We start from the raw sequence: 23,812 nt of genomic DNA, 5'->3' as shown, positions 1-23,812 counted from the left end.
GCTCTGGGCCCCCTGGGATGCTCAGAGGTGGCCGGCCCTGCTCACCTTACGGGCTGGCTCTTTGGAGAAGTAGCTGTAGGGCAGGAACTTCAGCTGGCACCGGTCATTGGTCTTATGGTTCACAATCTCTATGTCCCCTGACTGGTGAAGGAAGGCCGTCGTCAGCGGCCAGCCCCCAGCCTGTGCACCCCCTCCCAAGGGCGCCCCTGACCTGGTCGATCCAGAGCTTGCCCACGATGATGTTGTGGACCGTTGAGGTGCTCTTCCGCCACACATAGTGATTCCCACTGGCCTGGAATTCTAAGTGGATGGCACCTGGAGGCAGGGGACAGGTCAGAGGTCATACCCCCCATGCAGAGCTCTGGCCAGCCTGCCCTTAGACCCGGTGTCTTGAGAACCAGGCTCGGGGGTAGGGGAGGTGGGCCTACAGGGCATTCTCCCCTGGAAGCCCCCAGCTGGTTTTTGCGTCTGCAGAATCCTCCCTCTTAAGCAGAATGTCTTTCTTTCCCAGGAAGGCACAGGGCCCCAGCTCACCTAGCGGCATGATGGAGATGTATTTTCCCCGGAACTTGCTGGAGATGGTGATCTCCTGCCAGAGGCTCCAGCCATGCTTGGAGAACACGTAGTGCGCAGCTGAGGGGGGGTGGTGGCTCACCTGAGACCAGACCCACAGGATGTGAGCATCTGCCAGACACGAGCCCAGCCTCACCTCCCCCGGCCAGGGAGGGACAGCCTGCCCTGTCCCAGCAGGCACAGCTGGTTTTTGGGTGGCCACGGCCTAGGCTGCCCTCTCCTGAGCCTACTCACTCCCTAGGACAGAAGCTCTAGTGTAGCCCTGCCCCTAGACAGGCTCAACCTGGGCTCCCGCTGCCCCCAGTGCGCCTGGCCTAATTTGCTGTCTCCGAAAGAGGTGCCCGGGAGTGCAGGCCCAGCTGCCAACCACCCCGGGAGATGGGTGAGCTGGCCTTGAGCCCAGCTGTTAGCCTCCCCAAGGGGCCATGGGAAGCTCTGCCTCCTCCTCGCCTTCCCCTCAGCACCCTGCCTTTCCAGCTGCTCATACCACATGCCCTGTCGCCTCTCTGGCCCTCCTCACGCTCTTCCTCTAACCCTCAGCAAGCCTGCCTGCTCTTCCTTCAAATCGCGCCCAGCATCTGCCCACTCCACTTCTACCCTCCAGCTCCCCGGGCCTCCCTGTGGGCGACTCCCCCCACCGCAGCAGAGGGCTCCTCTGACAGGTCAGGAGGCAGCACCACCCCGTGCACTGCCCTCCAGCTGCATCCTCTCATCCTCTCTGCATCAGCAAAGCTGCTCTCTGACCACGCCCTTTGTAAAAGAGCTGCCACAACATCTGCCCTGCTCTCCCAGCCCGACGAGAACTGCAACCGTGTCAGTTCACTTCCCCACTGAACCTTCCATGCCTGAGGAGCACCTGGCAATGTCTGCTGAGGGGAGAAATACATTCGCTCCAGAGCTCAGGCCAAGGACCTGGGTCCACCCTGACTGCGCGCCCCCCACCCCCATATCCAAAGCGTCGACAAACTGGCTGGCTCATCCTTCACAAGCTGCCTGTGTTCTGGCTTCCCCCTTCCCCAGGTCTGGGCACCCCACCCCTGTGTGGGTCACTGCAGCCACCTCCTAACCAGGCCTCACAGCAGCCGCAACCTCTTCAGCCAGCACCCAGGGTCTGTGAATGACCAGGTCCCATGCTCATCCCAGGAGCCAGGGCAGCACCGGCACCAACAGAATCGCCTCGTTTCCAACCAGGACGCCCAGGCTCAGCATGGGGCTGCCCACTGCTGAGACTCCTGGCTGCTGGGCCTGGGTCTTGGCGAGTCTCTGTGGGGCGGGGGTGGTGGGGACAGGCTGCTGTCACTGGCCAGGATAGAGTCCATCCCACTAAGCACAGCCCAGGCAGCTCCTGCCTGCTGCCTTCAGCTCGGTGGTGACCCCACGCTCCTCCCCAGCAGTGCCCACAGACGTCCCTCCACCTCTGCTCCACAGCAGCCTGGCCTGGAGCTTGCTGTCCCCTTCCCTGCACACCAGTGCCCACCCTGTCCTTACCAGGCTATCTTCTCATGCCCCTCGCTGTTTCCAGGAGGCCGTGTGCCTGTCCCTGGCCCTGCCATGGGAGGCCCTGCTCCCCAGTGGGCCCTCAGGTTGATGGCCCCTTGGGTATGGGCAGCTGGGGTCAGAGGCTACATCCCTTTTGTCACCCTGGGCCTAGCAGGAACAGCCGGGCCAGAGTGTGGGCAGGCGCCACCCAGTGACAGCCTGGCCTGCTCACCTGCTCACAGAGGGAGCGCAGGCCCATGTCATCGAGGCGATCCAGCTCGAAAGTCTCCCCCAGCATGGGGTTGAAGGGCTTGGCGATGCGGTGTACGGTGGTGGAGTAGGAGGACACGGAGAAGGCGGCCACCAGGCACATCTGCTCCACCGAGCTGGTGCAGTGCACCGCCTTGTCCAGCAGGTGGTGGTACTCCAGGTCCTCTGTCAGCCGCTGGAGCATGGACAAGGGCTCGTTGAAGTTCACCTGTGGGTGGGCGGGCGGTCAGGCTGGGCACCAGCCCCGGCTTGGCACAGCGTCCTTGCTTTTCTCGGATGTTCAGGGGAACACTGCGGCCCCCATGCCATCACCTCCCTGGCCCCTCCTGCCTGTTTTCTCCATAGCCCTCCCCACCTTCTGGCCTGCTGCACCCAACACACTCTTATCCCCACATTGCTCATCTGTGCAGAGCTTCTCCCTGGCTCCTTCTGTCAGAGCCCAAAGATGCCTGTACTTTTGAAGACTGGGCAGTGCCAATGTAGACGATTAGATAATTAGTTACTGCTCCTCAGATGCCATTAAGAAAATGACATTCCAAGGCTGTGTGTACTTCACACGGGCCATTACTTCTCATCCATGCACAGGAAAGCAGCCCCAGAGGACCTGCCGGGGTTGCCCTGCCTGAGCCACTCACCGGCATGGGGATCCTGGAGAGCTCCCGGCCGATGCAGTTCTTCATGATGCTCCAGAGGTTAAGGCTGTAGTTGGGCTTGTTGGGGATGCGAACTCGCCGCTTGACTTTGGATGAACCCTTGGGCACGAGCGAGGCACCGTCTAGTACCTGCCACAGGAGTGGGGCCACCCCATCAGTGGAGGCCAGAGCACCCCCTCGGCTTCCAGGTCTCTCTGCCCTCCCCACTGAGAATGGGCACCATGCCGGCCACCGGCACACTGCTGGTGGAAGGGCAGGATGGTGCTCCTGGAGGAGGCAGATCAGGGACCTGAAGGCAGCCAGAGTGCTGGGCCTGCCTGCTGGCCTTACTGTGCTCCCCTGTCACGTCACTTACATTGTCTGTCGAGCTCCAGTCCACGGAACTTGTTCCACTGCTACCTTCAGCTTTTCTGCAGGAAACACAAAGCAGGAGGCAAGTTATTGATGAATCTTGAGGCTTCCTTGGGACCTGACTCATCCTCTATCCAGGCAACACTGTTTTCATTGCTTGCAAATGTCCTGGCCACTGCCGTGTGTTCTGTGTGTGTAGAGAGGCACTGTATAACAATATTTCAATGGCGGATAGTGTATATGACAGTGGTCCCAGGAGAGTATCATGCTATGTTTTAAATATACCTTTTCTATGTTTACATACGGAAATCCTTACCATGTGTCACAATTGCCTACAATATTCTGTGCACGCACATGTTGTACAGGTTTGTAGCCCAGGAGCAATAGGCCTGGTGTGTGCAGGCTCTACCAGCTAGGTTGTGTAAGTGTACTCTGTGAGGCTCATGCAGCAATGAAATCCCATCTGGAGCAAGACAGATAAACAGATAATTGATTTTTGGAGACAGGAGCTCTCTGTTGCCCAGGCTGGAGTGCAGTGGTGCAATCACAGCTCACTGTAGCCTTGACCTCCTTGGGCTCAAGCGACCCTCCCACCTCAGCCTCCCAAGTAGCTGGGACTACAAGAATGCACCACCATGCCTGGCTAATTTTTGTATTTTTTGTAGAGACAGGATTTTGCCATGTTGCCCAGGCTGATCTCAAACTCTTGGGTTCAAGCAATCCTCTTACCTTGGGCTCCCAAAGTGCTGGAAGCCACTGGGCCTGGCCAAAGCAAGATTTAAAGGAAAGAAAACCCCAAGTAGCTAAGTAGATAGCCGGTGGAAAGACCAGATGCAGCCTAAGACCAGGGCAGGAAAGGCTGACCCTGGGGAGGCTCTGCCCAGCTGCAGCCACCTCACCTCTCTTCCTTGGCCTCAGTGATCACGGTGATGAAGGATGTGGAATCTTCCATGGCATCAAAGTACTCGGTATCTTCATCTTCCTCACTGTCTTCTCCTTTGGGAGTTAAGAGGCTTCCTAGAGACACAGGCAGAGCCTTAGTTTGTAACTTCACAGAAGGCTCATCTTGCCTCCCTAAGTCCAGAGCCAAGGGTTCCCTCCATCCCCGTCTGGCCCTGCTCCCCTCCCTGCTTTAGTCACCTGGGCAGCCCTGATCCGCTGGGCTGCAGCCACATTCACCACGCAGAGGCCTCTTTCTGGAAGCCTCCCCTGATCTCTCAACTTGTGGGTCCATCTTTCTGTGGCCCAGCTTCCCTTTCTGATGGGCTCCTCTCCAGGGTCCCCATGACCTCCAACCCAAGGCTAGGAGGGTGGCCACCTGGCACCAGGACACCCCTGTTACAGGGGACAGCTGGGCCCATTAAACTTAACTCTTGAGAATGGGAACCTAGGCACAGGGAAACTGTTGCCAGTGGGCGATGGGCATGGGACATACAAAGCCACAAAGAGGCCGTCCAGAGTTGGCCAAGCCCAGCCCACATGTGGGCACGGCCAGGGGTATGTGTAGGGGAGCAGAAGTTGTGTATGGGGAGCAGAAGTTGCGTATGCAGAGCCAGCTGGCAGAGGGTCATACGACATCCCTGACCCAGCTGCCCACTCACCCTCGCTGAAGCTCTTGGAGGGGTTGGCCGGCCGGCCGGGGGCGCCGCGGAAGGCCCGCTCGAGGCTGTTATGCTGCTTGGCCAGCTGCTCAATGGTTTCCTCCAAGTGCACGCGCTGCTCCTGCTCATACTGCAGCGCCCGCTGCCATTTCCGGCTGTGTATCTCTGCTAGTTCCAGGAAGTCCCTGCAGGCCTGGGGAGGGAGGAGTGGCGGTGTGAGACCCTGGCCCCTGGCAGGGGTCCATCTATCAAGAGGCATATGAGCCAAAGCAACTCCATCTTGAATAGGAGCTGGGTAACATGAGGCTGAAAGCTAGTGGGCTGCATTCCCAGATGGCTAAGGCATTTTAAGTGGCAGGATGAGCTAGGAGGTCAGCACAAACCACAGGTCATAAAGACCTTGCTGATAAAACAGGTTGCAGTGAAGGAGCCAGCCAAAATCTTTCAAAACCAAAATGGCCACGAGAGTGACCTCTGGTCATCCTCATTGCTACACTCCCACCAGCCCCATGACAGTTTACGAATGCCATGGCAATAACAAGAAGTTATGCTATATGGTCTAAAAAGGGGAGGCATGAATAATCCACCCCTTGTTTAGCATATCATCAAGAAATAACCATAAAAATGGGCAACCAGTAACCCTGAGGGCTGCTCCGTCTGTGGAGCGGCCATTCTTTAATTCCTTTCTTAATAAACTTGCTTTCGCTTTGCTCTGCAGAGTTTGAAAGAATTCGCCCTGAATTCTGTGAGATCCAAGAAGCCTCTCTTGGAATCTGGATCCGGACCCCTTTCCTATAACACATCTGCCCCCCCCATCTCCATTCCCTGTGAGGACTAAGCTTTGATGTTTTTTATCTTGCCCAAATGCCTGTCTAAGGGGTCTGGGGAGTCATGCCCTAAAAACCATAAATTCTCATCATATGGGTTTTATTTAACTCTATCATAACATATTTTCCAACCTTACTTGGCATCACATTATGAGACAAGGAAGAAAATCAAAGTATTTTACCCCAAAACATGCTGCTTTGCCACATCTTGAAATGGACCTGCAAAGCTGTCCTTTGTGGGGGAAAATGTGCATCTGTAAAGAATCTGTTAACACAGCTAGATTGTTTTCTTCCAGGCCCTCCCAATCCCAAAGAGATTAAGTAAGAGTCTAGCACCTTTTTAAAGGTCTGACTGGGAAATATTTGTCATCTGTTGTCTCTAAGGGCAGCCGCTATAACCTGGTCTCCACAATCTTTTATCTTAACCTGAACATTTCCTTACTATTGATCCCGGGTCTTTAGACAGCCATGTGCCAACCAGAAGATGTTTAAATTTACCTATAGCCTGGAAGGCCCCCACCCCACCTTGTCTGAGTTGTCCTGCCTTTCTGAGGCAAACTAATGTATTTCTTAGATGTATTTGATTGATGCCTCATGCCTCCCTAAAATGTATAAAACCAGGCCGTGTCCCGAACACTCTGGGCGCACGTTCTCAGGACCTCCTGAGCGCTGTGTCCTGGGCTGTGGCTACTCATATTTGGGTCAGAATAAATCTTTTCAAATATTTTGCAGTCTGACTCTTCTGGTTGACACCTGCAGTGAAGGAGGGTGCCCCCCCACCCCTCGGGGCTGTCTAGCTGCCCGGTCTGCTCGGATGGTCACAAACATGCTCACTGCCCGCTTTGGCCTCTGGGGATGTGGGAGCCCTTGGCCTTCTCAGAGCCCACACAGTGACCAGCACCCACCCCTCTTGGCCTCCCACGGTCAGGATGCCAGCTGGGGAGCAGCAGACCCGGGTACCATGGGTCTGCACGCCACCTCCCCAGCGGCAGCCCACCTGGAGCTGAGGCAGCCGCTGCTGCGCGTCATGTAACCACATCCTCACTGCAGTGCTAGCCCCCAGGTTTGTCACTGGCTGTCTACACTGGGCCAGTCCCTGGCTGGGGCACAGAAGGAAGGAAAGCCACGTTCTGCTATCTTCCCTAGCTCAGAGAGGTAATTGGTCTTATCTGGCAGATCTGGGACTGGCACCTTCTACCAAGCTACCTCAGAGTCAATCACATAACTGCTTTTATGGTTTTCCCTTCAAGCTCGTGGCCGACTAAGACATCCAGATTCTTTTCAGCTTCCCAAGTCCATAGGTGGTCCCACCACACTGTTCTGAAGCAGGGGTTGGTGGTTCTGCCCTGTCATTACAGTGGAGAGGAAGGCCCAGGCTTCGGCTGCCCTGGAGGGCAGTGAGATCCAGTCTAGGGACCTGTGGATTTGCCCTTTCTGGACATGTTCACTCTTTAACCCAGTAGGAAGGGACTTCCTTGACCTACATCTGCATTGGTGGCCCCAGCTGCCACTACCCCGCACTCCCTGCCCACCCAATTGCCCCAGCCGACCTGGAGCACCCGCTGGGCTCCACACACACCACAGCCTGTCCCACCCTAAAGGAGGAAGGCGGACACACCAGTCCTCACCTGTGACACAGAGACAAGGCAGCTGTTGAGGAAATATCAGGGGGTGACATGGCAGGCGGGGCGAGGGAGCACTCAACAGACATACCTTGTGGGTCACCTCCCGCACCTGCCTGGCACCTCGTGCCCAGGCCCACGACCACTGACTCCCACCACTCCCCAGACCTCTGTAGCGGCGCTACCCCAGGAAGTGGCCTGCCCCCTCAGTCAGGCCCACTCAGACGCCTGCCCATTGGGTTAGTCTCCTCAGCGACTGTGCCAGGAATGCCCCTGAATCAGCAGCTGCTCCCGGACATTTGCTGCCAAATGACGCCTACCAGGGGGCTGGGACTGATGGCCGTGGGAGCGAGCGGGGGTGTCCTGACATGGCCTCAGGGGAGCAGGGATGAACCAGCACCTCCAAAGGTGGGAGGCTCCCCAAGGCTCTGCACCGGGGCACTCTGGCTGGGGCTCAGCGGGCTTGCCCACCTAACAGTGAGAGCCCGAGCTCTGGTGGCTTGGTGGAAAGGGCCACCAGCCCGCCCCTGCCCCAGAGTGCTGGCTGCACAGCCTACCCCAGGGACGCCACTCCCTGAGCAAGCCCTCCTCTGGGCGCCTTCCCTCCCCCATCTCCCACACAGCACCATGCAGGGTGGGCAGGGCAAGGTGTCCTCATTCCGAAGATGCGGAAGTAGGGCCTGGAGATGTAGCTTGACCTCCCAAGGAGGCTGGCAGAGTGTGGTGGCAAGGGTTGTGTTATCGGGAGTTGAAGAACCTGGGTTCCAGCAGAGACCCCTTGGCCCCTCTGAGCCCGTGTCTCCTCTGTGAGACAGACAGTAATGCCCAACAGCTCCTGTGCCCACAGGCTGCCCTGTCTCAGCTCACCCAGCAACGTTCTCCAGGTAGGAGGTGGGGGAGTGCGACCATCCCCCTTGGACAGAGGACATCTCCTCCCCGCAGGTTGGGGCAGGGGGAACGACGGCCTCAAGAAAGGAAAGAAACCTTATCTCATGTGCCTCATCCTGATGATGGGTGAGACCAAGTCCAGGGTATTGCAGATCGGGGCTATTTTGAGCTTTTGGGTCTGGAAGGCTGGCCCTTGGGTGTGGGGATGCGGTCACTGTCCACCATGCAATTTGCAGATCCCATAGTGGGCCCGGGTGGGCCCTGGGAGACCTGGCTCCAGGCCTGACTCCACTGCTCCCTGGCTTGTGACCGGGAGCCGAGCCTTTCACCACCTGGGGTCCTACAGTGGCCTCCCTGCGTCACCCACAGCCCTGTCCCTTTCTCACGGCTGTAAGCCTTAGGGCGAGGACCCTGAAAACAGACTCAGAGATAGCGTGCCCCAGCAGCCAGACCAGACGGCACCTCTTTGCTGGTTTTGTGCCAGTGGGTGTAAGGGTGGTGGCTGCAGTGGGGGGACAGTATCCCTCTGGGTGCTTCAGGAATGTTCCAGACCCTTACAGAAGCCCTATGAGGTAGGTAGACAGAGACTCCCACCCTGTTCCAAGACAGCGAAGATGGCTCTGAGGGCACCCGGCAAGGAGGCAGCAGAGCCAGATGCAGAACCCGGGTCCTGAGCTCGGAGCTCCCTCTGCCTCCTACCTGGCGGCAGCTCCCACAAGATCCTCCTGCCCATGTTGCCTGTGCTGCCACAGCCCTAAGCTCAGCCCGGTGCTCCGTCGTCAGGTTCGGCTCGGTTCCTGCCACCTGTTCGTTACTCCGCGACGCTGCTGTGCTGCTGCCCCTGGGCCACCAGTCGGCTGTGCCCCTGGCCCATGCAGGTCTCGCATAACTGCTTTTAACGTTTTCCATTTAAGCTTGTGGCCTACTAAGACAACCAGATTCTTTTCAGCTTCCCAGGTCCACAGGAGGTCTTACATGACCAGGCCCTGCCGAGCCAGCCTCATGGCAGGTATAGACTGCAAGTAAGGAAGGGGACCCTCATCTTCCTGGGCACCGCTTCAGGGAAGCCCCCTGCATCCCTGAGACTGAGGGCAGGAGAGAAGGGGCTAATCAGGTCAGCACAGAGTGAACAGGATGGGATCCCAGGTCAGTCTGGCCCCAGGGTCACCTCCACGCAAGGCACGATGCCCTTGCCAGCCTGCTGTGAGCAGTGGTGCAGAGGCCAGGGCCGTGCTGTGCACAGTGAGAGTGAATGGGCGCTTCATGGTTTTCTGGGTTCATGCCTATCTGGGTGCACAAGGTCTCTGCCCTGCCCTCGCTCATCCCTGCGCCATCACCTCCTGCCAATCTACAGCCCCCAGGATCATCCTCTCCATCCGTGAGTTCTCACATAAATGGGTGCTTTGTTTTTGTATGCCTCATGCCATTTACAACAAGACTTACAAAAGAGCCATACACAGCAGGATAAAAATAGTAACCAAAGGTCACGGTAAGAAGTCCCGAAAACTCACATCTGAGGGTGCCTGGGCTTCCCAGCAGCCAAAGCAAAGAGGGAAAGATGACCAGAGAGCAAAGATGAATTAGGCCCCCTACCTCCTACCCTCACTGTTCACGTGGGTTCTCATACTTTAGAAATGACCATTTTCTCATTCGAGGGAAACTGGAGTATTTGTTGTTTTTTCCACAAACCCAGGCAGCTGACAGCCTCTCATGGACATGGTTCCCAGTCCTCTCCAGCCTCATCTCCTGGGGCTCCCTTCCTCCCCAGGCCCTGAGTATGGCCCACCAGGTATCATGTCTTCCTGCCTTAAATGCAAACCCACCTGCTGATTCTGATGCCAGCCCCACCTCCCTCACCCCACAGGCCCACTGTGGGTCAGGACCATTCCGCCATTCTTACAAGCACTGAGGTAGATTTTTTTTGATAGTGTGCATGACCGAGGAGGAAATGAAGGCTCAGAGAGACTGAGGGACTTGCCCAAGGCCACAGGGAGGTATGTGTAGGGCCAGGATCCAGGTCCCTGAGTGCCTTCCCTGCATGTTTCCAGGGCACGGAACCAGGGCTCTTACAGCTTACTTTGTAAAGCTAAATCTTCATTGCCGTCTGGGAGACCCTTGAGGGCAGGGATGTCGTGGGAAACCAGAGCCTTCCTGGTGTGGAGGTAGGTTCCTGGGAGATACTAACAAGGCTGCATGGGAATAATCCTGTCCAAGGAACAGAGCCCAGCCCTAGCCTCAGGGAGAAGGGGTGGCCTCCCAGCACCCTTAGCCCCAGCTGAGGACTTTGTCCACACAGCCAGGGTTGCTGGCCGCTAACCTGGCTGTGAGTGACCTCAGGCCCCCTCAAGGCTACCACAGGGCCAGCTGGCATTGTGCAGCAGGGAGATGGGAAGTTAACTCCCCTGGACAGCTGGGCCTCATTTGGGTACACGTGGCCAGGCCGGGCACATACAGTTCATAGTGTCACAGTCACCTAAAAGTGAGGCAGGGTGAAGGCTGCTGTGCCCTAATATCAAGGGCCTGATGTGGCTGGACCCAAGGCCTTTGCCACCACAGCAGATGAGCTGCCCTGGTCACCCCGTGGATGCAGAGAGCCTGTCTACCTCCCCCAGGCCAGATGCACCCACCTGGTGTCCATCCCCGACTCCCAGCGTCTCCTCTGCTGCCGGCCTTCCCCAGGCCCCATCCTGGCTGCGCTGTGCGGAGAGGCAGGCGCCTGGCGTGGCCCTGCTGCTCTCAGAATGCTGAGCTGGGCTGTGTGCTGTGTGCTCGCTAAGCTGGATTAGGCTTGGGGCCTGGCAGAGGGGCTGGCAGGGGGAGGCTCCCGGGGGCCCAGAGAGGGCCTGGCCTACCCAGTCTAGGCCTGAATGCCGTCTCATTTCTCTGGGGCTCTGTGACAACTCTACCTGCGGCCAGGAGACTCGTGCTCAGCTGTGAGCAGTAGGAGAGATGAGCTGACCTGAAGCGCCCCGCCCCCCACACTTTTGTGTCCTGAATCATTCAAGGGGAAGAGAATGAGCGGTCCTGGTGGGAGCTAGAGGTGGTCCCTGGGCCCTACATGGGTGCTACCCTGCTGCCCACTCCGGGACAGGCTTTTAGCCTGGAACCCTTCTGGGCTCCTATGGAGTCCCTGATTCTATGACTTACCGGAATGAGGACAGAGTTCCAGTCTCCCGGCCCTGCCCCTTCCGCCTACCCACAAGTGCTGCACAGAGGGTTCTGATGAAAGGGGTGTTGGGGGTATGGCTGCTCTGAGATGCAGAGGGACTGGCCTGGGGTACAGGACCCCTGGGCAGTGTGGTTCTGTCTCCACGGGGAGGGCAGGGAGGCTGTCGAGTTGCCCCCAGGCAGAGTGAGAACCACAAAGTTTGACAGACAGGATGGGGTCTCTGCCCTGGAGCTGCCCCACCTGGGAAATCCAGGCTCTGCCTGTCCACCAGGGACTCTCCGTGCTGAGACATCTGACCTGGGGAAGAAGGCTGTAAGGGCTGCCCGCCCAGGGGAAACCAAGTCAGAGGCCATGCCATGTGAGGTCTGGGGGTGGGGGGGGGTTGCTGCTGGTCACCAGTGTCCCATGGGACAGACATCGAGTGTCTCTGACCTGGAAACCGTTGCCCAGAGGTACCCCAGGAAAAGGAGGACAAACTCTAATCGCTTTTGCTGTTCCTAATACTAATCCTGACAGTGATCTCACTGCTCCCCAGGCCAGGCAGGAGAGCAGGGTGCAAGGTCAGCTAGCCTGGGTCTCCTGTGTGTGGCCGAGGGCAGCCTCTCAAGCTCTTAGGAGCAAGCAGAGCCAGGACCCTGTCTGGCCTTTAGTGGCTGTCTGGAAATGATCAGTTTCCTCTAGGGTCACTTCCTTCCTAGACAAGGATGTGAGGGAGGCACCAGAGGCCTGCTAGGCATTGATGTGGGCAGCCATTTGGCTCATGGAGGAGGTGGGGAGACGGGCCTAATGCCCAGCTGGTCCAGGCTGGGTGACTGGCTCCGGCCATCAGTACACACAGGAGGCCCCAGCACCCCTGATGCAGGGATAATGGGAGAAAGGGCCGTGTTTTTACCTGCGGCTGGACCAGGACCTGCCAGGCATCTGCCGTATCTGCCCTCCAGCTCTGGGCTTCCAGATGGGTGACCAGAGGACCCTCTGCTCCCCTGGTTTCCAGGCCAAGACTACTCACCCTCCATGCTGATCCTCACATCCCATGTGGCCACAGTCCCCGCCTCTCACCAGCTCGAGGTTCTGAAGGTGATGAGCGGTGAGACCACGGAGAGTCATGGTCTTCCTGAGCCCCTCTGCATGGCCAGGAGACTCACACTGGGGTAACAATCTCGCCTCCCCTGCCACTGAGGAATGACGGGCTGGCCTCACTTTTTTTTTTTTTTTTTTTTTTTGAGATGGAGTCTTGCTCTTGCCTAGACTGGAGTGCAGTGGCACGATCTTGGCTCACTGCAACCTCTGCCTCCCAGGTTCAAGTGATTCTCACGCCTCAGCCTCCTGAGTAGCTGGGATTACAGGCGCCTGCCACCACGCTGGCTAATTTTTGTATTTTTAGTAGAGACACAGTTTTGCCATGTTGGCCAGGCTGGTCTTGAACTCCTGACCTCAAGTGATCTGCCCACCTTGGCCTCCCAAAGTGCTGGGATTACAGGCATGAGCCACCGACTCGCTTGGCTTCACTTTACACAAGATAAAACCCAAGCTCAGCAGGTGCCTCACAAAGGCAGAAAGAGCTGCCCAGCAATTCTGGTCTTCAGTGTCTAAGACCCAGACTGGGCCCTGTGGAGCCACAAGGGGAAGTGCTGGGCTCCCCCGGGGGTCCCTTTGGCCCAGCCAAGCTGTCATGCTGTATCTCTATCACCTGCCTGACCCTCGACGCTGAGCTCCCAGGGCCTGCCCCTCACAAGCGCACTTGGCATGGGCTGGCAGCACACAGGGGCTTCAGCCCTTCCCATTTCCCACTGGGGGGTCGATCAGAGTGCCTCCTTGACGTGACTCACTCTCGGCGCTGGTGATGCAGCTTTCCACTCCAATTAAAACTTTAAAATAGCTTCTCCACATTGAGAATAGTTTGCCACTTGCACACAGGAACCAACACCATCTGGCTTCCAGTTTGCCAACTGATTTTAGACAAATCTGGAATCTATTTTTACCCATCTCCCCAGGCCCTCGATGAGCAAGCTGTCAGGACCAGGACAGTGGTCAGCTGGGCAGAAATCTGCCCCATGGGCCCTGGAGGGATAAGGGAGGGCAGCTCGGGGCCTCTCACCTCTGCCTGGGCCAAGGAGCCCCAGGTGATCTCCTGGGCTGTGAGCCAAGCGGGGCCTCAGAGAAGCCTCAGCACGTCCGACAGTGGGGCTGCTTCCACGGGGGGGTCTTTATTTCTATGATGCCCCACATCGGAAGCCCTGAAGGCCCAAGGTTGCTGTCTCTGTTCCTGTGGCCCTCTCCCTAGGACGCCCAGCCTGTCCCCAGTGCCTGCTCTGGCTCTCTGGTTCCCCCAATGTCTCCTACTTCCCCCTTGGGCTTTGCCTTGCAGCTGGAGTGTCTCCCACTGGAGTGTCCCCAGTCCTACCCCATCAAGTCCTGGCTGTTCCAGGTGCCCCTCTTCCTCCGGTTTCCCCATGTCCTTGTCATCAGGAGGTTGCAGGCAGCCATCCTGCCCAGCCAGCTCTACAGCAGGCACCAAAGTGTGTCTCTTGTGGGATGCCACCATCCTTGGTAAACCCAGGGACCAAGAGTGTGGCATCTGTCCCATCCAGGCCTGGTGATCATCTACCCTCTGCTGGCCAACCCCATCCTCTCTTCTTTCTGCCTGCACTGGGCACCTTGAGGGCCTTTGGGCTTTTGTGGGGCTCACTCCGTAAGCCAGCTCTGCCTACTCACTGGCTACACAAGACCTATTCCTGGGAAAGACCCTCCTGCATCCTGCAGAACCCCTGTGTGGGCCGAGTGGGGCATCAGAAGGCAAGGCCCCCATTCTCTAGTGGCCCAGGCCCCCAGCATGGGTCCCTTCCCGATGGCCTCTTTTCTCACCCACACAGCAACTCTGCTGGCCCTGCCTTCAACTCACTGGCACCAGCTCAACGCTCCCTACCCAAGGGGGCCCCGAAGGGTCTCTGAGCACCTGCGGCTGCCTCACAGATGGTTATTCTCCAGGCAGAAAAGGGGTCTTGCTAAAATGCACTTGGGATCATTTTATTTGGCCTTGAGTCATTGACATTGCCATTGGCGTTGAGTCATTTGGCATCAAGTCCCTTGTCTCATTTCAAGTCACGCTATCAGCATGAGGTCCCTTGTGACTGGCCTTCTCTCCTGTGGCTCCCAGGACTCATTCCACGGCGCCTGGCACCTGTACCCCTCCTGCTCAGCCCCCAGCCTGCCTGCACCTCTCACCCCATCCCACCTCACTGCTCTTTCCTCTAAAGGTCTTTTTGCCCCTGACATCTGTGTCACCTATGTGCTTACAGCTCCCATGGGAGGATGCAGGGCCCACAAGGGGATGTGGGGCTGTGTTCACCCTCACAGCTCAAAGTTCCCAAGAGCCACAGGGAGTCAGTCATGTGGTCATAGGGACCAAGTCCTGGGCCCAGCATGAGTCACCCTCCAAGTTCAGGAACAGGGGTCGAGTCAGGTATAGTTGGTCTTGGCCTGGGCCCCACCTGCAGGGTCTAAAGGGATGGCAGCGGGAACAAGCCCATAGGCTGCTAAGAAGCAGGATGGAGCCCAGCTGCCAGCACCCTTGGGGGCTCAGGACTGCAGAGGACAGCAGGCCGCAGCCTTACTCTGCTGCCCTGGCCTGCAGACGGAACCTGCTCCCACAGGTTTCCCACTCTATGGACACTGACACTCAAAGCATGAACTTACAATATGTATGAACTCAATCATCCCCCACCTGAAACCAAGTGACAGAGGCAGTGCCACCGTATGAGGTACACCCTGGTGCTCAGGGAGGATGCCGCTGTGGGGGAGAACGTCCCAGCCCCAGGCCTGGCAGAGCACCTGTGCACAGGCATGTTATGGTTCAAGACTCGTTCTAAAAATCAAAGTCATTACTAGTGCCACGGAGTTTTCTTAAATGGCGGGAGAATTCAGTTACTACCCAAAACAGTAATTCAAGCAAGGATCTGCTGGGCTGGCTTTTATCAGAGTCAAAAAAATTACCCACTAGGGAATTTTGCCAGACACTAAGCGATTCATTCATTTGCTCCTGTGATTTTTCACAATATTCTCCCTCCTCCCTCCCTCCCTGTCATTTGCCGAGGCTCCCATGTGCTGGGCTCTGAGCCAGGCATAGAGGCTACAGGGCTCCTGGGATTGCGAGGGATACTGTGCCTTGCCCTTGCGAGAAGGATGGGTCAAGATGCTGCAGTAGAAACATCTGCGAGTCTCTGCAGACCTGCAGAGGGCAAGGTGGTCAGTGGTGCCAGGACAGGGAGGCAGGGTGAGGGTGGACAGGAGGTTTTCCTGACCTCCTGCCCCCTATCGAGGGGAGGGTCAGGTTTATTTCTCTACCATAATGCAGCATTGTAGCAGGGTCTGGAATCAGGAAGACATGGGCTCATATCCTTTTTGGCTGGGATCCTGAGCCCCTCAGCCTTGCTCTCCCCACGCGTAAGCCCGCAGAGTAGGGGCAGGGGAGATGCCTGCAGAGTGTCTGGCATGTCACACAACATTCGGAAAACTCATCCCCTTTCCCATCCCGGCTCCTCACTGGCAGGGCCTGTCCCAGCCCCTCATAGCCCGGTCCTCAGGAGCTGGGGTGTGGCTGTTGGGGGAACTGCCACCGGTGCAGGAAGACGGAACCAGGGACAGGTGGCCCATGGGGAACAGGTGGGGAGAGGCTGCTGGGCCCGCTGGGGATGCTTAGGAATCGTTATGAACCCCATACCCTGTTTCTCTCTCATGGTTGAAAACCCAAAAGCCAAGCTGGTCTCTCCAGGTTCCCTAAGGGGCGAGGTGAGGAGTCTGCTCTCCTTTTCAGAGCGGTGGAGAGGTGAAGCCACCACTCACACAGTCGGCAACCTCGCCCAATGGCCAGGTTCTGCCCACGGGCCCCCCATGGCTGGAGAACCATCCAGAGGCCCAGGAAGGGTAACCGGGTGAGCAGCTGGGGATAACAGAGGGGCTTCAGGGCCAAACTGGCTCCATTCTGGCCAGAGCAGAAAGACCTGTGCATGGTGACGGCCCAGAAGGGGTCACTATTAATATTTCCCTCTCTGCCTGGGAGAAAGAAGCCTACCTCCCATTCGATGGCTGCTGCCTCCACCCTCTGTAAGGTGAGGCAAGGCTTTCCCTGGCTCTCCCGCTGGGCTATAGTTAGCTGGGCCGGAAGCTGCCTTCCTGCCAACTGGGAACCTTCCTGGGCTCTCCCCAAACTTGGCCTTCAAAAATGGGCATGTGAGCTGGCGGCCCTGGGTCCTCTTAGAACAGGTCATGCTGATGAACACATGCCGATGACCTGTCACTTTGAGTTTGCCGGGCTGCCTGTTGCCTGCAAATCCCTGCCTGGCACAGGCCTGGGCAGGGCTTGGGAGGCAGCTGCTAAGGCCTGGCGTCAGATGCCCACCAGGCAGGCTTTACTAGCTGTGTGATGAGAGAGGGGGTTGCTCCGAGTTCACAATGGGGCGGCTGACTTACTCAGCTGCTGTCCTCAGAGGGTCCGTCCAAGGTCCACCGACTACACCCTCCAAGTCCGGCCAGAAAGAACCCTGCCAGTGAAAATGCCACAAGGCAGAGGGAGGCTGGAGCCCAGTGTGGCGTGCACATGGCAAATGTGGTTACGATATAATCTAATGCTATAAAATGATGATCCAGGCCAAGTGATCCCTCTGGAAAGGGAGTGCAGGCGGATGCAGGGCTGGCCTTGGCAGGCTGAGGCCTCAGGGCTGGGCCTCCGCGTTCTCACTGATCTTGTTCAGGTGAGAAAATGGGACCAGAAGCACTTTGTAAAAGGTACCGTCACAGGTAAATGTGAGCCGTGGACCACTTGGATTGCTTTATCTGGAGACACAAGACCCATTATGATACGTCGCTCGCTGGCACTCCCAGGGGGCCACTGTTGGGGACACCTGTAAGTAAGACACTCAGCCTGACCTCAGGGAGCGCGAAGCTTGGTGAGGAGCGGTGGAAACACCGGGCTAAAGGCCACAGAGCGGTGCACCTGGGCGCGGGGGTCCTGGGGGAACACTGCCCGGGAGAGGCCTTGGAAAGCCATGGTGATGTCCCTGTGGGGTTCTGAAGGATGACAAGGGAGCTGCCAGTACCTGAAGGGTGAGGAAGGTGTGTTCTAGAAGGTACAGCACTGGCAAAGGTATGGGGGGTTAAAACACAGCGTCACTGTTCAACATTCCCAATCCAGAAACCACCTCTGAGCGCTTTCTTCCCTCAAACACCTGAGGCTGAGGCCATTCCTGATGTGAGTGGAGGATCGGTGGGTGCTTGGAATGGGCCCGCACCACTGGCCGTGGGTCCTGGGCTCTTGGGAATCATCCAGAGGACCCCAGTGCCTGCCCTTCTGGGAGCTGAGGACCTAAAGGCTTATGATATCAATGCCCTTCCCCAAACTTGAAAGAAATTTTAAAATCACCCGACTTTTTTTTTTTTTTTTTTTTTGAGACGGAGTCTCACTTTGTTACCCAGGCTGGAGTACAGTGGTGCAATCTCAGCTCATTGAACGCTTGGTGTCTGAGAGCCATGGAAACAGCCCTTCCAGAACTGCCCTGGTTCCTGCCAGGTGAGGAGTAGCTGGCAGGAAGGGTCCCAGGGGAAACATGAGCCTTCGGGCTAGCCTGGGCTACAAGCACAGTCTGTCTGGGCAGCCCCGGACTCCTGCCCTCCCTGCCCCTGATTCAACAGCAGGAGCCTGGGGAGGGCCCTTGGAGCAGGCTCACACCAGCAGGTCTGGCAGAACCCAGCCCAGGGCATAGCTCCCGTCACTCAGGGCCAACTCTGCGGCCACATTCCCGGGATGCTGGAGCTGGAGAAAGGAATCATGACCAACCCCAGGGGGTTATGCTTCCCATAAAACAATTGATTAGGTACTTAGACTTGGAGCTGTTTTTATGACTTCATAAGCACAGACGAGCCTCTGATGTCTGATAAAAAGCGTGCAAGACGGCAGCCAGCTGAGAAGCTCATTATCTTGGAAAAGCCAAAACTGCTTACTCAAGACAAGGCAGTTCTGGTCTTAGGTGGGGAGGCAGCGCATGGGAAGCCTCCAGCGGGGGCTTCCGGGACGGACAGGGAAATATAAATGCATCATTATGTCATTCAGTACTTGATATTTGTGTGTGTCCCTGGTAGAAGCACAGCAATCTGGTCTGTGGGCTGTAAGGACAGCGGGCCTGAGAGGGTGGATGTAGGAAAACGGTGCAGGTGACAATGGGGCCAACACGCAGGGTGGCCCAGCAACCTGTCAGCATCCTTGGCACATGGGGCCAACTGCCCCCCACCCCCCATCACTGTGGGATCTGGATGGGCAAGGCACATACACCTGCTGATGGGCACCTGCAGGCTGAGTTCCCAGTGGTCCGGGAAGGAGGCACACCTCGCTCAGCCTCAGCCCCCAGGGTGGGATTCCCAAGGCTGCATTTGGGCGCTCCAGGCCTGAGCCTGAGCATATCTGGGCAGGTGTGGGTGCTGGGGTGAGCCTCCTGCCCCACAATCGTGCTGCCAACAGGCCAGTGAAGCAGGCTTGGGGCAGTCTTGGATGCCCAGGTTTTAGCCTGATCTCTTGGCATGCAGTGAGCTCACCCAGGCACCAGTACTGCCCACTGGCCCCAGCCAGCACGATGGCTCTTCTGAATCCCCTTCTCTGGACCTTGCTTCCTCCTCTGTAGCACACACTTTTTCTGGCACAGCTCCTCTGCTCTGGCGCCCTTGCTCCCAGCAGGCCACACCAAGCTCCTACGACTGCACCCCTGGCCCAGATGTGCCCTGCTGTGGGACCGCCCTGGGAGGAGGCTGCTGCAGTCAGACCTGTGTCTGGAGGGTGGAGGCCTGGAGGAGCACACACACTTCTGGGGAGCACTCCCCAGACAGAAGGAGTGAAGCAGGGCCAAGCATGATCCTCCTGCCACCATCGAGAGACCCTCCTGGCTCCCAGTCATAGCCGTGTGGCTTCCAGAGCTGGGGTGAGTGGCTGCCTCCCGCGCTGGGCTACTTAGTTTACAGCGGCAGTTATTCGCTTCGTCTACCATCAGGTTGGCACAACCTTGGCAGCCTCCGCTCTGAGGCTCTTCTAGCTCAGGGAGCCCCCGACCGTGGCCCCTCACCACACAGCCTCCCCTCGCGCGTACGCAGCGTCTGCTCCCTGCATCTGGGGAATGAACCCAGGGAGGAGCCATAGCAGCCGCTGAGGGCCAGTGTGGGAGCTGAGTCCCTACTGTGAGGGCAGAGCTGACCTGCCAGGCTGGCTAGTCAACTTGGGGCCCCAACCTTTCTTATCCAGACATGAACTAACCGTAGACTGCACCAGAGTCCACACCCAGCTCCAGTTTCCTCCTGACGATTAAGAAGCATGCCCTTGCCCAATGAGGGCAGGATGAAGCTAGCTGGGGGTGCCGGCTCTGGGAAACACCACGGAGACGCAGGAAATGGAACCCTGGCCTTTCAGGCAAGCACCCCTGGTCACCCACTCGGGGACGCCGGGGCCAAGAGCCAGGGAGCCCCGTGCCAGGACGGTGGCGGGGGCAGGTACTCACGTTGATCATAGCATTGGATGTGATTCGGAAGAGGGTGGCCCGCTCGTTGACAGCCTTCAGCTTCTCCCCGCTCTCGGATGGGATCTTGAGGCCGTCCAGCTCACTCAGGGAGCGCTGGAGTGCGGCGCCGTGCTTGGCGATGAGGTCATTGCATGTGCTGAGGTCGTCTAACTTCAGGGAGAGGTTTTTCAGGGTGTGGTGCAGCTCACTCTTGTCGGCCGGGGTGGCGGCCTCGTCGTCATCCCCAGAGTCATCTGTGGAAGAAAACAGAGTCGTTACAGTCATGACCGACAGACACGGTACCAAGAGGCCTGTACAGCTGGGCCAGGGAGCGCAGGGCAGACAGCACCACTCGGAAAACATCAGTCCCCGAGATGGTTGGTGTCCATTCCCGTTCCTGGCCAGGGTGGGGTGCCTGTGCCATCCCGGCCCAGCCTTCCCAAGGGCCCAGCTGAGTCAGTGGGAAGGACTGTAAAGAGAGCCGGCTTGAACGGCAGGGCCAGGACTGGGCTTGGGATGGGGCGGGCCCGCAGGCACCCACCTGCTCGCAGGGTGCCAGCTTCCTACATGGCGGTGCAGGGAAGGATGGGCCATGCTGGGGGCGAGGTGGAGACCGCTCTGTGGGCACAAAGACCCAAGAATGGAGCCGGGTGCCTTTACTGGCATCACAGGCCTACCCCAAACCGATCAGCCCCGTCCAGTCAACCTCACTTTGCTCTCTGCTCATGCCCCCTTCCCCCTGGCCCCACCAATCTGTGCCCTGTTCCCTGCAAAGGCTCAAGCGCTCCCGTCTGGGCCTTTCCTGCTGCATCCACACTGCCTGGAACCTTCTCGCACCTGCCCCTACCAGAGGTCCTGCCCCACCCACCCCTTTGAGGGCCAGCCCAATGCCACCTTCTGTCCAAAGTGCCAGAAGAACCTGGGCAACATGGCAGAACCCTGTGTTCTACAAAAAATAGAAAAATTAGCCGGGCATAGTGGCATGTGCCTGTGGTCTTAGCTACTCAGGAAGCTGAGGTGGGAGTATCACCTCAGCCTGCGGAGGTGAAGGCTGCAGTGAGCCGTGATCGTGCCACTGCACTCCAGCCTGGATGACTGAATGAGACCTTGTCTCAAAAAAACGAAAAACAAACCCAAAACCCAAAGCATAACAACAGACAAAAACAGTCGGCCCAAAGATCCCATGTCACAGCTGAGATGCCCCTGTCCCTCCTTCACCCATCCCCCTGCAGGACTGCAGTCATTCTCACTGACGCAACACCTTCCGTGTGCAGACACGCTGTGGCCTCTCAGTGGCCTTGCCAGGTTAGGGACCAGATCATCCCAGGTGACACATGAGGAAATCAAGGCTCTGAGAGGTGAAGTCATGCCCACATAGCCTGGCTGGCCACCCTCTTCCTTCCCAGTTGCTGGGGTCTCCATCAGAGGGGCAGGCTGTGCCCTCTGCTGGCTCCCACAGCCCCTCTCAACTCTCTGTCATGCAGCTGCCCAGGGCCCTTGGACCTCCCTTTCCTGCCAGCCCAGCCTGCGTCCAGGGGCATGGGGCTGTGGGTGTCTCGCCCCACAGCAGGTGGGGCGGGGGCAGCTGACCGGGGGCCCTGCTGCTGTTTAACACCTGGCACAAGACAGTAAGTGGCTGACACCACCCTGTGAGTCCCAGAGCCTGTAGCTGCCAAGGGGTTTCTGAAACACCTTGTTTAGAAAAAATCAGCAAAAAACTTTTTTAGTTGAAGAAAATCTGTAGCCCAAGACATAAGATTGTTTTAAAAAAAGAATGCGTGTGTTGAGAGAATGTTTCTTCCCACGGCAGGCAAGGGACATGGGGGTGGACATGGCTGAGTCACCTTTCTGAGTGCACGTGGTATCCGTGGCAGGGTCAGGCCAGCCAGCTGCATGGGGCCCGAGCCAAGGGGAGCTGGGAAGAGCGCTCATGGCATACCCATTCCTTCTGGCCACAGGGGCTTTGGGGTAGCATCCAGCCTGGAGTCAGGGAGCCTCCTGTCACAAGCCAGCCCAACTGCATCCCCCAGATGACAATAACTTGTAATTCAAACGACCACCTGCCCCTCTCATGGAGGCCCCAGCAGCTGGGAAGGAAGAGGGTGGCCAGCCAGGCGGCCTGAGCATGACTTCACCTCTCAGAGCCTTGATTTCCTCATCTGTCACCTGGGGATGTACAGTCCCTACTCTGGCAAGGCTATTGAGAGGCCACAGCCGGTATCTGTGTACAGAAGCCCAACTGCAGCCCCCAAACGTCTGGAGGCCACACGGGCTGGACCGGGGTCTGGGTCACCAGCTCCATCCGCTGTCGCTCTGGGCCTCACAGTGGAGGTCGGTAGACAGCGGCTGTTCCTTCCTCCCTGCAGGCAAGAAAATGCAGGTTCTGAGAGGCCAAGCCATCAGCTTAGTGCCCAGCTACTGAGGGGCAGGGTTGGGAGTCCACTCTGTCTGCCTGTAAGTCTTACTCTTTCTGGATCAGCCTTAGAAAGGCTCTAACGGCTGATGTGTACCAGACCTTTCTCGGTGCCAGGCCCTGGGTGAGGCGCTGCCTCAGTTAACGCCTGTGACAACCCCGTGAGGTAGATCTAGGGGCAGAAAACTACGTTGAAATTGCCCAGGGCCACAGGCCGAGGGGATTCCTGCGCAGCCGGGCGTCGCCTTTTAAGTTGATTTTTTTGAGCTGGAGTCTCACTCTGTCTCCCAGGCTGGAGTGCACTGACACAATCTCAGTTCACTGCAAACTCTGTCTCCTGGGTTCAAGTGATTCTCCTGTCTCAGCCTCTCGAATAGCAGAGATGACAGGTGTCTGCCACCACGCCTGGCTAATTTTTGTATTTTTAGTAGAGACTTGGCCTTCACGTTGCTGAACTCCCGCCACACTGAGTCCAGAAGTCTCAGCTCTGGGTAAAGGGGCCCCCTGATGGAGCAGACCCACATTGGAAAGAGATGAAACTTAAGATGAGAGGTGTAAATAAAAACCATTAAATATAACAATCCTCAAATTAGAAAAAAAGGCATGGAATTAGCGATTGCTTTTTTTTTTTTTTTTTTTTTTTTTGAGATAGAGTCTTGCTCTGTCACCCAGGCTAGAGTACAGTGGCACAATCTCAGCTCACTACAACCTCTGTCTCCTGGTTTCAAGCGATTCTCCTGCTTCAGCCTACCTTGGCCTCCTACAGTGCTGGGATTACAGGTGTGGGCACCCTGGTTTTCGTGAGACTGTGCAGTGACTTCCAGTCAGGGAGTGAGCCCCAACTCTCACCCTGCACAATGAGCCTCCATCACAGGATTTGGGGGAGCAGTGCACTGCCCTGCTGGCCTATGTTGTCTCTCTCCCTCTCCCAGACTGTCATCCTAGCCAGGAAGAGCGGGGAGGCAGGATGTGTGCATGGGAGAAGTATGGCTACAAACCCTGAACCCCCGCTCCCCGTGCCCTCATCCTAGCAAGAGGGCCATGGCTTGGCACGGGGACATCTGGGTTGAATCCATGGGGCAACCAGAGAATAACAGGTCAGGCAGGGCAGGAACCCACATCCCTACACTGTGGGCCAGGGGCTCAGGCCTCCAAGGACATGGCTCAAAGAGTACAGTGACCCAGGGAATTAAACGAGGGTGCTGATGGAAGAAGGACTCAGAACTGAAAGGCTCTGGAGGGAGGCTGCCTCCCTGTCCTCCTGCTTTGCAAGCAGCCAGGTATGTCCCCCAGCTGTGCCTCCAAGCAAAGTGGCCAGGGTGATCTTCCTGAACTCCGCCTGCACGTCCCCAGGACTTGCTCTGGCCAGCTGCCTGTGCGCTGCTGTTTCTGGTGCACTTCTAATGTTCAGATCAAACATTCATGGCAAAGC

The 23,812-nt window shown here is 57.5% G+C and overlaps 1 protein-coding gene and 1 long non-coding RNA gene across 14 annotated transcripts in view; one reads left to right on the top strand and one right to left on the bottom strand.

Moving 5' to 3' along the window:
* The window catches only part of LOC141582579 (uncharacterized), a 35,862-nt gene extending 29,384 nt beyond the window's left edge, over window positions 1–6,478 (top strand). For 4 of the 7 annotated variants that reach the window (XR_012515443.1, XR_012515442.1, XR_012515444.1 and 1 more), the window contains one exon: window positions 512–6,478. This is a non-coding gene — a long non-coding RNA (uncharacterized LOC141582579). The remainder of the gene's footprint in view (window positions 1–511) is intronic. The other 3 variants (XR_012515448.1, XR_012515447.1, XR_012515445.1) reach the window with 3 other exon arrangements.
* The window catches only part of OSBP2 (oxysterol binding protein 2), a 197,735-nt gene that overhangs the window by 11,046 nt on the left and 162,877 nt on the right, over window positions 1–23,812 (bottom strand). For all 7 annotated transcript variants that reach the window (XM_074390933.1, XM_010349135.3, XM_003938436.4 and 4 more), the window contains 9 exons: window positions 19,968–20,221; window positions 4,928–5,120; window positions 4,226–4,343; window positions 3,331–3,385; window positions 2,958–3,104; window positions 2,285–2,530; window positions 535–655; window positions 212–315; window positions 46–141 (listed from right to left, as the gene is read on the bottom strand). In XM_074390933.1, coding sequence (XP_074247034.1) covers window positions 46–141; window positions 212–315; window positions 535–655; window positions 2,285–2,530; window positions 2,958–3,104; window positions 3,331–3,385; window positions 4,226–4,343; window positions 4,928–5,120; window positions 19,968–20,221 — 1,334 coding nt within the window. The remainder of the gene's footprint in view (window positions 1–45; window positions 142–211; window positions 316–534; window positions 656–2,284; window positions 2,531–2,957; window positions 3,105–3,330; window positions 3,386–4,225; window positions 4,344–4,927; window positions 5,121–19,967; window positions 20,222–23,812) is intronic.

The sequence above is a fragment of the Saimiri boliviensis genome, chromosome 21 (assembly GCF_048565385.1).
Source record: "Saimiri boliviensis isolate mSaiBol1 chromosome 21, mSaiBol1.pri, whole genome shotgun sequence".
In the NCBI taxonomy this organism is placed as follows: Eukaryota; Metazoa; Chordata; class Mammalia; order Primates; family Cebidae; genus Saimiri; species Saimiri boliviensis.
Note: the sequence above shows the minus strand (reverse complement) of the source record. Positions and strands in the feature narration are given on the sequence as shown.